Raw genomic sequence first — 17,511 nt, forward strand, 5'->3', positions numbered from 1 at the left:
AATTAATCAAATTCTAACAGAGTGAAGAATGAAAATGTTCTTGTAAAACCAGAACGACGCAGCTGTTTTAAAATGGTTTGGATTTTTTAGTATGTGTAAAAACTCTTACAACATTTTGATCTGTTGAATCTACTTCTTTTATAGCTGGCACTCAATAAGACGCCTGTAGGTATCAGCTCGGTGCTTTCCTTCTATCTTGACCTTCAGAGTTCTGAGTGGTGTTAACAAGGACTGTGCTTCTAACAACAGACACATGACTCACTTATGTTAATGCTCATTGGTGTTGTGATGTTAAAGTTTACTATACTAGATGAAAACAGACCATTAGCCTTTTACTTCCTGTTGTATTAGAGATCATTTACCTCTGTAGGCCTGTCAAGCTCTTTGCTATCCTACTGATTTACTTGTTGTAAATAATACAACTGCTGAAAGGCACATCCTTGATAACAGGCAGACAAAAGGCCTGTTATCTAATTGCCTACTTTTCACACAGGGGATTGAAAATAACAGCTTAAGCTAGCAGATATTTTATTTTATTTTTACAATTTTGTTTTATCAGGTGCTAGCTTACATATTAAGCTAATATTGCTGATTGAAAACACTCTCTGTTCTTCGCTCTATCTCATGTTTTCAGCAACATTGTTAAATAACAAAAAAGAGAGGGAAACTGAGTGACAGGTTAGCCAGACATGATTAGCAGCTTACATAGGACCACAAAAGCACATATTTTAATAACTTACGACTAGAGTTGGATGTCTCGAGACCGGTCTTGGTCTCGAGACCGGTCTTGAGACCACTTTTACGTGGTCTTGGTCTTGTCTTGATCTCGACGGACTTTGGTCTCGGTCTTATCTTGGTCTCGCTGTCTCGGTCTTGCTGTCTCAGATCAACATAGTGGTCGGGAGATTTGGAGTCAACAGTATCCATGACACACAGTGTAACGTTCAATAATGTATCATGCGCAAAAGCTTTAGCTCTAAGAGCCGTGCTTAGAGAGTGCTTTGTAGTGAATCAGAATAGTCGACTCCCATTGAGCGAGAGCCGCAGCTCCTCAATTAATTTCCTTTCACTGCTCAGCTGTCACACAGCGACACACAGTGGCTCAGCCATGCTCAAATCCCTCCACATTGTGGATTATAATCTTCAGTTTGATGTTACAATTTTATCTATATATAAAGTATAACTGAAACCAGTTACATATTTCCCATTCTTTAGACAGTTTTTGGAGGTGATCGCTGTTTTGTCAGATGACTTTGGGGCCAGTCAGTACCATCATGTCAGCCCTCAAAAGCACACAAAAGTTAGTCTTTTTTGTCCCGGTCTTGGTCTCGGTCTTGGTCTCGCCTCAACTTGGTCTCGGTCTTGGTCTCGTCTCGACTTGGTCTTGGTCTTGGTCTTGTCTTGGTCTCGATACCCTCTGGTCTTGGTCTTGTCTTGGTCTCGATACCCTCTGGTCTTGGTCTTGTCTTGGTCTCGGATTAGGCGGTCTTGACTACAAGTCTACTTACGACTAATACATCTTTTTTCAGACAAAAGGAAATGTGATTTAAGGGTCTTTGAATATGGGATGGTTGTTGGTACCAAACAGGCTGATCTGTATATTTTAGAAACTGTTAACTGACAATTCCCCACGCTACTATCTCTAGAGTTTACAGAGAATGTTCCAAAAAACAGGAAAAAATCCAGTGAGCAGCAGTTCTCTGAGCAAGTATACTTTGTTGATGCCAGAGATTAGAGGGGAATGGCCGGACTGCTTTAAGTTGATAGAAAAGCAACAAAAAATCAGGTAACCACTCTTTACAACCAAGGTCTGCAGAAGAGCATCTCTTGAACTTGAAGCAGAGGACCACTTCTGTCAGCTAAGAACAGGAAACTAAGGGTACAATTCATATGGGTGAATTCTAATCACCAAAATTGGAAAATGGAAGATTGGAAAAACATTGCCAGGTGTGCTGCAATGTTGAGATTGTAGGATTAGAATTTTGATTAAGCAACATTGTAGCATGTATCCATCCTGCCTTAGATCAGCAGTTCAGGAAAGATATGGGGGTATATAATGATGTGGTGGTATATTTTCATGGCACATCCCACTGTGCATCATTTAAATGCCACAGCCTACCTGAGGATTGTTACAGACCATGTCTAGCCCTTCATGACCCAGTGACCAATCTTGTGATGGCTGCTTCCAACAGTTTAACTCGTCATATCAAACAGCTCAACTTGGTGAATGGTTTTTTGAACATGGCAATGAGCTCGCTGTATTCAAATGGCCTTTACAGTCGTCGGATCTCAACCCAGTAGAGCACGAGAGAATGTGAATGATTCTAACATGTCAATATGTACTGAACTCTCAAAGAAATGTTTCCAGCGCAAAGTAGTAAGGAAGTCCTGAAAGAAAAAATAGATTTTGGCACTGTACTAGCAAGTTGTACTAATAAAGTGTTGGTGAGTGTATATTACCTTCAGATGCCTTGCTGCTGGCGGGGCTATGTAGAACATATCGCAAAATCTAGATCTTGACAGGTCTACCAAAGCTATGACTAAACAATCAGGGCATGGGTCTATCTTCTGGTCAGCTGTTAGAAGCACTTTGTATCTCTTTACCTTACTGATATAAAATCCTGCTCTCATGTAAATAAACCAGCTCTTGCCTAGAAACAAAATTAAACCATCATGTAAACAAAGCTAGAAGCATGGTGACAGTATTTAATCATACCATACAGAAATGAGGGATTGGTCTATTCAAGTGTCCATTTTCGCCGCCCTCTTTCAAGCTCTGCCGAATCTCGACTTTGTGCCTTGCTTGCAGTGTGTGAAGTGCCCTATCTAATTTCCCTCTGAATCTGGATAGTAAAACCATTTCCCTCTTAAATTGCCTCTTGGTAATGTAAGATATTTACAGTGCTGCAACATTGTTATCGCCGATGCATTCCCAGGAGCTTAGTTTGTTTAAGATGTAGCATAGGCATTTTGACAAAAACAAGCTTTGGTTCGCTGCTTTCTAAAAGACCCCAACAGCTTGGAATGGGCTTAGAGAGCATAATGTGTGCATTTGTGTGTGTTCCCGGGACTGTGTATGTGTGTGTCAAGTGATATACATTGAGTTATTTTTAATATTGCTAACCCTGGCCTTTCCTCCAGCATTAAGCACCAACAATGATGATTAGTCCTAATTGCTTTTATGTGACATCCATCACTTTTATTTATGTGTGTGCGCATACAAATGCAAGTATCTGTGTGCGCCTGTAACTGTGCTACTGTGTGTACGTGCATGCTTATTTATGACTCAATATCCACACCGGCTACATCGACAGCATTATCAGCCCCCCCCCCCCCCCCACCCCACCCCACCCTACCCTGCTGAGCCAGCCTTATCTGGAATGAGAGCTCCCCTCTCTCTCTCTCCCTCATGCGCACATACACACACAAACAGACACACACACACACAGAAGAGATGACTGTGTAGGTAATGTCAGAGGAGGGCTTGGATGAGGATTGCCTCTCCATCACTGAGTATAGCACCCAGACACACACCGATTGAGCCCTCTTCTTAGAAATTGTTATGTCAAGAAAACACAAGGGATGTTTTTCATTCATATTCTTAACCATCTCTTGTCCAAGCACTTCTTTGTTCACAGCTGTTTTGCTTATGAAGCGTGTGGATTCACTGTGTTTTGCCACTGATATATTCAGCTTTGTAATGTTTAAATATAATTATTTCAGAGAAACACAGTTTGAAAGCTGGCTCTTGCCTACTTTTGCCCATCAATTATCATCTTGGCCAGAAACTCTGTGTATTTTTTTTTTTTAACCAATCCAGTGTACCCACTTCACTACAGGTTTGCATGTATAGTAATTAATGTAGATGATAGTGAGACATGAGGGAACGGTATCTGAGTGCAAGCGATCCCCCAGCAGAGGATTTAAGGGTAAAAACAAAAAGTTAAATGTTGTAATGTTGTTATGTCTCTCTTCAACAGACACGGGATCCGCAGCTTCAATTCTCACTGGACAGCTATTCTCATGTTTTCTCTGTATCTGCTACTGGAATCAAAAGATACCTCACTCTGGTGCAGCCTGTCGACAGAGAGACACAAGACTCCTACACATTCACGGTACTCTATGGGCTTGATGTCTGTGTGCACTACACAAAGTGTTTGCATGTGAGGGGAAAAGCGATAGATAAGTGTCTGAATGCATTTGAATAACTCCCCTTCAAAGTCAGATAAAAGCAGGGATCTTGGGAAAAACAAATAAAAAAATCTCACGAAAAGAAGTGAAAAATGGAAATAAAATGACATCAGAGGAATACGCAGAAAAATAAAAATATGCTTGGGTTTCTTAACCTATGCTTGAGCCTGAATTTAAGCCATTTTAGCAGTAAGGCGAGAGAAGCGAGATAAAGTGAGGAGTGGAGAAAATGCAGAGGATGTGAGTACAGGTGAAGCACACACACAAAAAAAGCAGATTAGAAAGAAGAGGGCAGAGGGTTACAGAGAACACAAACAACACACCGACTGTGGAGGGAGGCATATAGAGAGGCCTGAAGTAAGAAAATCATGAGAAGGCGAAGGAAAAGGGCAAACATGGAAGGAATTTCTTCAACCTTCATATGTTTTTAAAAGTTGATTTGATTTTCTGTCCTAACAGTGCTTCTAAAAAATGAGTTTTAAATGACAGTATTAATTATTATACTGTCACTAGTAATTAATGCCTTTGTTGCTTACTGTAGAAATGAATGTAGCAAACAAGACTAATTACAGTGATTACAGTCCTTCTGTGTCCACATCTTTCCCTATTTTTTCTGTCTACCTGGTGCGTTTTCTTCATTTTCCCCTCCTTGTTTTTTTTTTTTTTTTTATTTATCAGTGGAATCTAATCCAGCAGCGTCTTCATTGGTAGGGCGCATGTAAGCTGCCCAATGTCAAGCAGAGTATCAAAATGTATCTCAGTATATGATGTACTGCATTGTTACTTCACACAGCAGCTGTTATCTGACAAGCTCAGGCTGGTAACTCTGGCAGTGTGTGTTTGTGTGTGTGTGTGTGCACGTGTGGGACTGTATGCGGCTCTATGTGTCCTTGAGTGTGTATTCAGCAATTTGGGAGTTAAAGATGGAAAAAGCAGAAGGCCTGGTGTATTGATTTAAAGGCAGAGGTGTACAGTAATCATCATGAAGCCTTGGAGGAGAAATTAAACTCAAGGCAGAGAGAGATATGAGAAATGGTGGGTGATTTTCATTTGAAGGAGTGAATCAGCTTCTTGGCAGATGAGCTTGTGGAGAAGATTGGTATCAGCGAAGAAACTTCTTTCCTGCCGATATTCGCTTTGAATGATTTCTAAAACATGGCTGAAATGCACATTTTCGCTTGAATTTTTCTGCTACTGACTCATTTATGGGCGAGTGGAGGGACATTGGGGGAAAAAAAGATGAAACCAGGCACGGTCATAAACAAAATTTGTCATGGATGTGAAGCGCTTTAATTGACTTTTGAATGCTTTGAACATCTCAGAGCATGAACTAAAGGACAGGGGAGACTAAAAACATGCTTGTGACATTAAAGTTGATTTAAAAACAAACAACATACTTAACGTGATTAATTTTATCTAAGTTAATCGAGCTCCTAAGACTTGAACAACAATCAGTTTTCGACATTTCTCTCATGTCGAGTTGAGCTTTTTTCGTGTTTGTACCTATGAAGCCACAAAAACTGATGTTTTAAAGTGGCAGGGTGCAAAACACAATAATAAAGAACAGGCTCTACTTAGAGGAGCTCAGCAGTTTGCTTTCAGAAAAACATTACTGCTCACTTGATAGTAAGCAAAAGCCAGCCAGCTTCACCTTTATTGTACAGTATCCTTTCAGTCTTCTTTATACGAGGTTGACTAAGCATAACTCTCACTGTTAATGCTATTTCTTATTTATATGCATTTTTAAATAAATGTATGCATTATAAATGGCGATAGTTACCGGGAGTACTCTTGCGTGTAGGTTAAATTAGAGACAGCCAGCACTGATTAAAGAGTTTCCACAGTTTCCATTATTTTCCTTTCTGTACACAGATTTTGTAATTCTTTAATGTCCCTTCTTTTGGTAAATACTGTGAAGCATCTTGTAACTACACTCTCTTTATTGGGTACATCTCTTTGCTTGTTAATGCATATTTCTAATCAGACAGCATCCGAATGGAATAGAATAGAAATGAAAATTGAGTATTTTGCAAACTTCTGTTGAATGCTAAATTTTGAAGCACAGTGTCTACAGCAGAAGAAGACCACTCCAGGTGTCACTCCTTTCGGTTAGGGACACTTAGGGAAACTGAGGCTACAACTCATCCAACTTGGCTTAGGGTATATGGCATAAACAGCATGGATCCATCCTGCCTTGTATCAACGGTTCACGCTGGTGGGGGTGGTGTAGTAGTGTGGGAGATATATATTTTTTCCCCAGCAGAATTTTGGACCCAATAGCACCAACTGAGCGTAGTTTAAACACCTGCGTTTCGTTGCTGATCACGTCCATCCCTCTATGACCACGGTGTACCGATTTTTTAACGTATATTCTGTGTCACAAAGCTCAGATGATTTCAAACTGGTTTCTTGAACATGATAATGAGTTCACTGTGCCCTCCACAGTCACCCGTTTTCAATGCAATAGAGCACCTTTGGGTTGTGGTGGAACCCAAAGATCTGGAGCAACCGTGTGATGCTATCACCTCAATGACCAAAGTCTATGCTTAATATTTCCAACACCTTGGTGATTCTGTGCAATGAATTGTACTTAAGACAAAAAAGGGGGTCCAACTCAGTATTTCAAGATAAAACTAATGAAGTAACGTCATTTAAAAATAACGTTATTATTATTCTTGTTATCAAAAGAATCCTACACCTTAATTTTTTTTAAGAGAAATACAAAGTTAAGGAAACTCAAGATGTCAAGCACAGATTCAGTGCATAGTTCACCCGCCTTCTCATCAGCAGGCCTCTCAAAATCAAGACTGTGTTTTTTTTAAAAGAAGGAACACTTTGGCTCTTTGCTTTGTTAACTGTTTCTTTTTCTGCCTTTGTCTCAGCTTGTAGCATCAGACGGTGTCCAGGAGAGCACTGCAGTTACCGTGGCCATAACAGTGTTGGATGCTAATGACAACACTCCAACCTTTCCTAACGTTTCCTATAATGTGAACCTGTTTATCGACATGATGCCTGGAGAAGCCGTGTTACAGGTACACACTGTCGAACGCATACAGGTTAATAACACATCTAGTCTGTGGCAGCTTTAGCAGCATGATTCGTTAAAGCTTTTCTTGGAGCATGTTGTGAGTGTTTGGACATGAATCACATTTGTGAGTGTGTGTGTGTGTGTGTGTGTGTGTGTGTGTGTGTGTGTGTGTGTGTGTGTGTGTGCGTGCGTGTGTGTGTGTGTGTGTGTGTGTGTGTGTGTGCGTGTGTGTATGTGTGTGTGTGTGTATGCGTCTTTTCCTAGCTGTCAGCATTTGACTCCGATGCAGGTCAAAACGGTCTCATCACGTATCGGATTTTGGCTGGTCACCAAGGACACTTTGTCATAGGCAACAGGTAAATTGATGAGTGGCATTGTTTTTGTTTTATTTACTTTTTAGCATTGAGGGAATATGCTTCTTTGCTATTTTGTTGCAATTTTGAAGAGTGAAATCTCTAGCAGTAACCATTAATCGCTCAGCTAAACATAAAGGCTCTAAAAAGGTGAAACCGCTCGCCCGCACCAATCTATGCGGAAATAAAAAAAATTGTATAGGCCTAACAATGACAATGAGTCACTTGGGATTTATTGTGGCCTTAAGGTTGCCAGCAAACCAACACAGCATTGCAGTGGATAGAACTCCTGCTTAAGATGTTGCTTGGTATAAGTGCTTTAGACATTGGATCGAGAATACAAATAAATGTAGTAGTTAAATTGTCAGGCTTTTGCAAACTATGCATGTTAGAAATAATAGCATAATGGAAGTTATGTTGGTGATTTTCTTGAATAGCTCAGGTAAAGTTAGAAAATCCACTATGAAAGTGTGATAAGTATTTATAATCAGATAAATGTAACTATTTCCACAGCAGTGGGATCATCACTGTGGCACCAGGCGTGCAGCTAAGTGTTGGGCAGAGCTATGCGTTGACCGTAGAAGCCATGGACAACGGGCCTGAACCCCACCGAAGGTAGGGGTTTCTCACTTTGTGATTCGCCGGGTATTTTCTTTCTGTCTGGTGATGAAACTCAAAAGGTCATCAGATTTCCGGAGCGTCCACACTCATCGTCAGACACGGCACATCTCTGTCTGTCGCTTCCCACTTTGTTACCCCTCTCCTGTCACTCTTTCTGTTCGCCATTTTCAGACAAGTTGTTTTCATTCTTAGAAATATATATATCTTAAATTATAGTTTTAAATCGGAATAGAGCTGAAAAGGAGTCTGAAACAAGAAAATGGATAGTGTGAGTGTGAGGGGGGGGAAGAAACAATGCAGAATAAAAGGGTGCCTCAAGACACCCTCTTCTTGAGAGCAGAGAGAAAATTATACTGTCTCTGACTCCAAAAAGGAACGATTTTAACAAATACTGACATACGTGGCATCTGAAATACCACAGAGAGAGGTAGAAAGCAAATGTAGTGCACTATGGTCTGTTGCCTTCGAGGGGTACGGACAGACTTGGGAACACGGCTTTTTAAATATTTTCTTCTATCCTGTTTCCTGCTCTGCATCTCTACATCATTAATTGAATCAGTAAGGACCATAACTTTAAGCAAATCACAATTCCCTGCCGTTCTCCAACCAGCTTTATTAAATGGAAAAGGCAGCTGCTCCTAATACATTTTAAACTCTTTGTAAGTATTGATTTGCGTAGCTATAGTCTGGCAGAGATGTGAAATTTTAGTTTCAAGCAGTTACCGTACAATATTTGAGAACAGAAGCAAATCCAACCATTGAACCACTCACCCACTGGAACACACATTGATGTAGCAGCTGCACTCTCGGAGAGTTTGATTTTTTTGAGTGTTTTGTGCCGCTCCATGCTGCAACTTGACGCAAGAAACAAAAGAGACTCACTGGGAGCAAGCCATGAGCTTTTGTGTATAACAGTTACGCTTAGACTTTTTGATGTACGTCATCCTTCTTTTTGTGTTCCACTTAGTTTTGTTTTTTTGTTTGTTTTCTTGTCTTGTTGTATATCATCAGATAGAGGAACACCATAAAGAAGACTGCACAAAAGCATCAGAGTAATTGGCATCAATGAAAACAAAAGTCATACTCGCTGATCTACATCACCACACAGCTTTCTGATACTCGATGGGTGTTGTTCTTTGTATTCTGCACTTGGGAATAGCGCAGCAAAAGGACAAATTAACACTGTGTGTCCTTGTAGAAAGGACAAACAAGCCGAGTCCCTGCTTTACAAATGAGAAGCACAGAACAAAAGCAACACTTGGGTGCAAACATGGGGAAACATTTAATCAAGACTCTTTTTTTTTTTTTTTCCTTTACACACCGCTTGAGGAAAAAGAACAGGGCAATACCCAGGTGATTATCATTTGTTAGGCAGGCTGCTATAACAGGAAGTCAGTCTTTTTAAATTGATGTAAGATGAGCAGGTCAGTGGGAGATATATCTGAATTTCTGATTATAAAATACATTTGAGGATGTGATTGAATACTTGGACATTTAATTTGAACTGTCAGTGGGCACAGGTGGAGACTTCTGCTCTCTTTAGAAACCTGACAAAAATGCACCTGTATTCAATCAGCTCCCCTGAGACGTGGTTAAAATGCTGGAAGGTGTAAAATGAACGTTTTTGCATATGGTAAGGTCTGTGTATCAGCAGTGTGCAGCATCAGTAGTGTAGTGTCACTCCAAATAAAGTATCTGCACCTAAATTTCATTCAGATATTCCCACAGCTCTGACAGAATAACGCACTGTGCTCATGCACTATTATGTATGCAAACGTATGTGCTGGTGCTTGTGCAAGATTTGAGAATACAGTGCAGCTCAGCTCAATTATGATGTATAAGGTAAGAGCTTCATTAATAAATAAATAATGTATTTTGATAGTTGACATTTTGATTAGAGGTAATATTGTACATGTAGTTTGGGAAATGAACACTCAAATGCAAATATTAAACTTTAGCTTGCGAATTTTTAACTGAAGATTTCAACTGTGACTATGGGAAACCTGCATCTCAGACAGATCAATTGATAAATTTCATATAAATGGCAAAAAATGTATTGTGCCACATGTTTAAATACACACAGTTCTCTCATTTTGTCTCATACTGAAGGTACAGTATCTAATAAACTCTGAAGAAAGACTTCCAAAACAGTTGGAAGCAAGAAATTAACTTTAGCTCGCGTCTTATTAGCCTGACCTGTCACAGACATGTTACATAATTGTAACGCAACCTTTGCTTGGTTTTAGCGTAAAGAAATTATTTAAGAATACATTTCCTAAATTGCAGTTGGCCGTTTTGTGATTTTGGTTGCTATGCATTGGAGAAATTGCGCTGATTGGATGAAGTAACTTAATTTTTACTTAGACAATAAATCATAGAGGTTACTGCCATAACACTTTCACAATGTTAAATTTACCAGACAGAAACATCAGAAATATCCAGACCATATGGGTTACCTCTGGATATCAGACACTGTTGTGCCCTTGTGCTTTGTGTTTTACTATTAACGTCAAACAGTAGTAACATTTCTGATTGCATTTTGGGAAGCTAATGTAAATGTAAATAATGTAAAAAATAAAACGTGCAATGCCTTTCATCTCAAGCTTCCAAAGTTCAGGTACTTTATAAAGCATTAAAGTTTTTTGCATTTTCTGACCTGCTTACTGCCCTCACATTTACTCTGAATCAACCTACCAACTCTAATACATTAATTCAGCAAGACTGATAGTATCTAATGTGTAGAGCAAGAATAATGTATGGCTTGCATGCCACATTGCTTTTCTGGAGCAATATTTCTCAGTCATTCCAAAACTAGAATCCTTTTTTATCCTTCTAGCCATGAAGCTGCCAAATCAATATAGAATGTGAACTTCTGCAGATTGAGGTGGTTCCAGTGATTGGCATGGAGATTGTCCCCAAATTTCCCCAGACCCCCGTTTATCTCAGCTGAAAATGTAACCTGACAAATCAATATCTCTCTGTGCTACAGATTTGTTAAAACTATAAATCTGGACTCAGAATGAGCTGTGTCCTCATTATGATGGCAGCTAACAAAAACAAAAGAGAGCATTTTTTAAAGTATCGCGTTAGGCGTCTGGAACTTTTAATAATGAAATAAATCACCACAAGAGAGAGAGAAGATAACACAGATGAAGATGTTAGATAAAAAGTGAATTTGCAAAAAAGAGATCATTTTTACTGTACCTTACGTGTCATGTAGTGAATTATGAAAGGGAGCACAAGTGATGTGACTTATCAACTACAGCTAGCAAGCTTAGTTAACAAGGTGCATTGACTGTATATGTGCATCACCCAGACATCAATATTTGCTAATTAGTGCTAAGTAAGATGAAAAAAAGAATACTAAAAATTCACTCACTGAAACTGAAGCAGAGACCTTTGAATGTGATGTGTATGCGGTTTTTTTTACATTTAGCTGATAAATTAATTCGCATCAAAAGGCACCAACGCCATATACACAATCAAAAGGTCCAGTTCAGTAATTTTAATTAGCTGAGGTGAAAAAAGCCAACAGCTATAACCACCAGTATTAATTGCCTTTTAGTCAAAGATTATCCTTGGCTTTTAGCAATTCAGTCAGGTAAGCATTTAAAAATTCAGCCCCATGCAGTTAGCATGAAAAGGGAGGTCAAGACTATATCTACCAGGCTGCAATGTTTTTTAATGCTCTTAACTTTTCTATGGAGACGTTTGAAGACAGCTTTAAGAAACAAGAGTTTTTTTCCAGCCCTGGAGTTTACCTGTTTATGTCAAGATTAATACTATACTAGGACATACACCAAGAAGATCGTCAGTTTCAGATCATCAAACAATTTTCATGTTAGACAAAGATAACCAGAGAAAATATGAAATGCACTTTATTAATTAAAAAAAAAAGATTATCCAAACCTGCCTAACCTAATAACTGGAACTACAATCAAGCCATATGCAATAACTGCTAATGAGTCTCTCGCATCACTGGATCACAGGAATTGTAGCCCAGTCTTCTTTGCCGAAATATTTTAATTCAACCACATTGGATGATTTTCATGAAAGGCCTGTTTAAGGTCAGCATCTCAATCTGATTTAAGTCTGGGCATTGACTAGGGCACTCCAAAAACTTTCAATTTTTGAGAGCAGAATTCACAATTCCATCAATTACAAGTTATCCAGGGCCTGAATCTGCAAAGCAGCCTGTTTGTTCTGTAGATATCATTCTGGGGTCTTTTGTGACCTCCTGAGTGGGTTGTTAATGTGATTTGAGGGAATTTTTAAGGTAGGTTCATCACTGTTCCAAGTTTTCTCCGTTTGTAGATAATGGCACGCCTTTGGGTTATCCCCTTCTAGAATGATAGATGTCAATGACTTTGTTTATCAGCTGTTTATCAGCTTGGGGTTACTTTTTTACAAAGGGTCAGGTAGGTTTCCATAATTTGTCACTATTTATAAATAAAATGATTTAAAAACGACATTTTGTATTTACTCGGGTTGTCTTTTTCTAATATTGAAATTAGTTTGATGATCTGAAATTCATCATCATGGTACTGTATAGGTGCAAACATGAATGCATTGGGTATTGAAGCTTTGGAAAACTTTGAGTCTTAATTACATTTCATGTGCCACACATTCTCATTGAGCAGTGGAAAGGGTTAGGGAGAGGTTTGTGGTTTGTATTGCTGGCTTGCATTGAAAATAACAAGTAGTCAGTCCATTCTACATTGTCTACAGGAACCTGATGCTAATTTGATCATACTTGTGAACAAATGTGTTGAGGGTAGCCTAAATGTTAAACAGGAGTCCATGGGTTTTTGCTTAGAACTGCCATTTAATGCCAAAAACATTAAATATATAGCTTGACACTTAATTGAATAATGATTTGTTGGACAACCAAACTTTAAAAGTCTAAACAGGTTATTTGTGTTTCCCATCGATCTGAATGGTGACTCGAAGCTGAAGCGAGGTCAGTTGCTTATAAATTTGTGTGCCGACCATTGTTCTCGAGATTAAGCATCTGCCTTCTCTTTTAATTTGTGTCAAAGAACATAAGGTAGGTGATTAAAAGAACAGATTGTGGTTTTGTGTTTGTGTGCCTGCAAGGAGAAGCATTCATATACAACCATATCTGTGACCGAATTCTAGGATGTCAAACTTGAAGGCGAAATAAGTCTCAGTTACAGTATAAACCATGTCTGAATCATCTGCAGTCAATCGGTTTTCATCAATAATGCCTGAATTGTGCTAATAAAATGCTGGCTCTCAGTCTCTCTGGTGGCTTACATTTTCCAGCCTTCATGTAGTTCTTTATTTATTTATAGTTGTGAGTGTAAACAGATTTTGTGGGCTATTGTTTAGACCCGGGTTTCTTTGGCGTTTTCAATCGATGATCCAGTTTGAGTGGAGTTAATCTCTCGCTTCTCCCCTTGCTGAAACTCAGCACTCTCACCAAGTAGAAACACAAGCTAAATCCCTGCAGTTTCTTTTTCTCTTAAATTCATGATCGGTCGAGCTTGATGTTAAAAGCAGGAAATGGGTGTAATAAAGCTTTTCAAACCTGTTAATGTAGGGTTAGTATTTAAGATTGTAATTTATGAGAGTGGTGGCACTTGTTTTTGCAATTTAATCCAAACAATCTTCCGTCTGCCGCTGTGGGCCACAACACTAATAAGAAATTAATTCTAATAAAATAAAATGCGCAAAGCTTACTGATGCACTGATGGTTTGGTCAGTGCTAGCTCACGCAGTGCAGATGAAAACTATCCATTCTTAAATGGACTTCAAATAGCCGTGGTGATTTTATATAATGAGTTTTGGGACCTGTGTTTGCAATAAGATGCTTTGATTATTTGCATTAGATGGCTGTCGATGTACTAAAACTTATAACACCTTGTTTAAACATTATCGTGCTTCATGCAAGTGTTTAAACCACCTACTACTTTACATTCGTCTTCAGCAAATCTGGACATACAGTAAACTAATTTCTAATGAAACCATGAAAAAACGATACAAATAAAACAGTAAAGTACATCTCACATTGTTATTTTATGGGTGATGGGTAATATATAAGAAGAAAGGAATTTTGTCCCTGCACTGCAGTCATTACTATAGTCTCCCTAAGCTCTTGTGGATCTGAATATGTTAAGAATCACTGCAAAATCAACTAAATTATCTATAATCGTGTAGCACATCCCAGTGAGTACTGAAATACCAAAAGAATACAACAGGCTGTTTATAATGCCATAAATAAGCAGTCAATTTTAGGTCATTACAGTGACATGTTCATTTGGAATAAGTGTTATGCTGATTAAGCAAAAAAAAAAAAGTGTGACTACATTTTACAAAATAAAGCTGTCAGACCTTAAATCTTCATTTTATCACCATTTTTCATTTCTTAGACTTGTTTCTGGGAAATTTTTCTATTTTTGCTTTTAAAAACATTATTCAGGCATTATAATTTCATCATCCATTTTAATCACATTTCCACATTTAGTTTATTTAATACTGTTTACTGAATGTGTGGCTTAATTGAATTCATTTCCATCTGCTTTTTTTGGTATGTAGAATGATATAGATTCTTATATTATAGTTTTATGTCTTTTAATGCAGGGTTAGTTGAAGTTTAGTTAGGTTTAATTGAATTGGTTTACATTAGGGATGCAAAGACTGCAATTTTCGTGCCTGGTTTTGAATTCCGAGTTTTTGCTGATATAAATTTTCACCTATTTTGGTTTTCTTTCTAAGAGCATTAACTGACGGCATGAATAAACAAACTTAAAATTATTATTATTATTATTATTACTTTCAGTGGAATAGTGGTATTTTCATGCAAAAATTATCAAACATTATCATTTTCTTCAAACTGAGAAAAATTACAGGATTTTCTCTCAAACTGAAAATTAAGTGGTTTGGTGGTGGAAAGAGCTCCAAATAATTAAGTAAAAATTGCTGCACACCCACCTTATCTTTGCTGTATTTGGCTTGTGGTTGGTTAAAGTGAGTTCTGCATACACTTTAGCTATAGCCACTTTCCCTTTGGTAGCTTCATTAAAATACCCATGTTTAGCTAAATTTAAGTGCTTTTACAGACATGGTTTACTTTGGTGAACTCTGTGTCTTCATAGGTAAAGTCTGTGTCTTTGCCTATGTTGCTGTTTGCATGTTTTGCATGCATGAAACAGACTGTGAAGTGGACGAGCTGGTCACCAATCAGATCCAAGCATGCTAGAAAGCAGCTGGTCAATACATGGTTTTAGCTACTGTGACATCACCTATTAGTTTCTGAAGTCTCATTTTAAAACACCTCCAGTTTAGCATTTCAACCGTTGCCTTCTAAGTTGCCAAAGAAACAGATGTGACCAAGAAGAATGAGTCTCATTAACTAATGACTTGTGATTTTGTGACATTTTACAAGATTTACAAAACAGAGTAAATCTTTTTATTCAGTATGAACAAAAATGAGTAACTCAGCCCATAAAATCAACTGGAAAATGTTTAAAGAGGTCAAGACAGGAAGATAGACTTCTGCAGGACAACCATAGCTATCACCATTTGGTAGCCTTCAGGTGGAAAGCTGGTTTTTAGGCATTTCTGCATTCTACCCTGGAAGTTGTGTCTATCAGCACTGCCAGAAATAAAAATTTTCATGTAGCTATAGCCAACATGCATGTAATAGCTGATTTACATTAGTCCTAATAGGCTGCTTCTTTTATAACATCATGCTACAGGGAGAAAGAAATAAACAAATGCCAATGTTAGCCACACTAAACTGATGCTAGCACCAAGTATACATGAATCCATCTGTTGCTTGGGGGACGTTGCTACTTGGTCTCTGTTGAAGAACACCTGGTGTACTTTTCTCATAGCACATTTCAGAATTAGCGTTAGCCATAGCAGCACTAGTTAGGAAAAAACAGCAGCATGTTAGGCAGCTGGCTATATTTGGATTTAACTGAAGCAGCTACTCATGATTTGTTTGAAGGTGTGCCAAACTAGCAATTAGGCAATATGCTATTGTATTACATACTGAGACAAATAAGTACCAGAGCAAAAGCCTACAAGTCATGCATTCTGCAACTGTTGGATAGAAGAACTCACTTTTTGGCCTTTGTAAATTTGCTAGTAGTTTATATGCATTGAAAGCCTTGCAGACTAAAGCTAAAGGAGAGGTTAAAATACCTGAAGGACAAACTTCTGCACAGCATATTATACTTTATAATACTTGATAATAAAGGGCACAATAAAGAATTGTACAAAACAGCCTCTACAGTGAACACTGTGTAACTCTGTGTGTGTGTGTGTGTGTGTGTGTGTGTGTGTGTGTGTGTGTGTGTGTGTGCGTGCGTGCGTGCGTGCATGCGTAGTGTAGAAATACTTTTATTATAATTAAAGAAGTCTTTTCTCCTAATGTAACATCACCCATGTTCTTTATAAATGAATCATTGAAACATTCACTCGGGTTTGAACAAGTCGCAATAGAAACCTCAAACACTGCATTAGAGACCTTGTATTAAAGTACTATCCAGTTTCTTTGTCACTTACACTGTTGACTTCATGCTCTTATTGATCAAACTCGGCATGAAGTGCAAAGAAACAAACACTGGCCAGCCACTCTTAACTTAAATAATGGGCCATTCACCTTCCCTGACACTGCTTTCCCCTTAGTATCCTCTAGCTTTCCCTCCTAACATTCCTCTGCTATTTCTTTTCCCGTTATAGGATGCTTCTCTTCACACTCGCTGTCTGTCTTAGTCGCCTAACCCCCTTTCTTTTCTTTGCCTTTTCACCCTCTCTTTTTCTCTTTCTCCCTTTAGGTCATCCATTACTACGGTCTACATTGAAGTTTTGCCACCAAACAACCAGAGCCCTCCTCGTTTTCCGCGGCAACAATACAACTTGGAGATCAGTGAAGCTATGAGGACTGGGGCTACACTTCTTAATCTGCAGGTACATGCTGTCATACCAACTATTACACAGTCACAGTACTTATTGGGCTTTTAGGATAGTGTTTAATTTACATTCAGATGCCATGGTGCATTAGTGCTTTCCAAAGTACTAGAACTGACTGATGTATATTACATACCGGTACCTAAAATGAGAAAGCATATATGTTTATGTTTGTGCCTGTCTCTGTTTACTTTTAAGGCAGTGGATCGGGAGAGGGACCCCATAACCTACAAAATCCAAAGCGGAGACATCCAGGGACATTTTGCACTACAACAAAAGTAAGTAGGCCCACAATTCCAGTTCAGCATGGGTTCAGGTCTTTACTCTCTATGTAGAAATAAAAGTTCTAGCTTTGACTGAAGTTAATTTTGACAACAT

At 38.5% G+C, this 17,511-nt stretch overlaps 1 protein-coding gene across 1 annotated transcript in view; it reads left to right on the forward strand.

The window, feature by feature from the left end:
* The window catches only part of LOC101480347 (protocadherin-15), a 214,916-nt gene that overhangs the window by 73,464 nt on the left and 123,941 nt on the right, over positions 1-17,511 (forward strand). The window contains exons 14-19 of the mRNA XM_076887498.1: positions 3,981-4,115; positions 7,074-7,223; positions 7,484-7,575; positions 8,086-8,187; positions 17,001-17,133; positions 17,332-17,411. Coding sequence (XP_076743613.1) covers positions 3,981-4,115; positions 7,074-7,223; positions 7,484-7,575; positions 8,086-8,187; positions 17,001-17,133; positions 17,332-17,411 — 692 coding nt within the window. The remainder of the gene's footprint in view (positions 1-3,980; positions 4,116-7,073; positions 7,224-7,483; positions 7,576-8,085; positions 8,188-17,000; positions 17,134-17,331; positions 17,412-17,511) is intronic.

This window comes from Maylandia zebra, linkage group LG8 (assembly GCF_041146795.1).
Source record: "Maylandia zebra isolate NMK-2024a linkage group LG8, Mzebra_GT3a, whole genome shotgun sequence".
Taxonomy (NCBI): domain Eukaryota; kingdom Metazoa; phylum Chordata; class Actinopteri; order Cichliformes; family Cichlidae; genus Maylandia; species Maylandia zebra.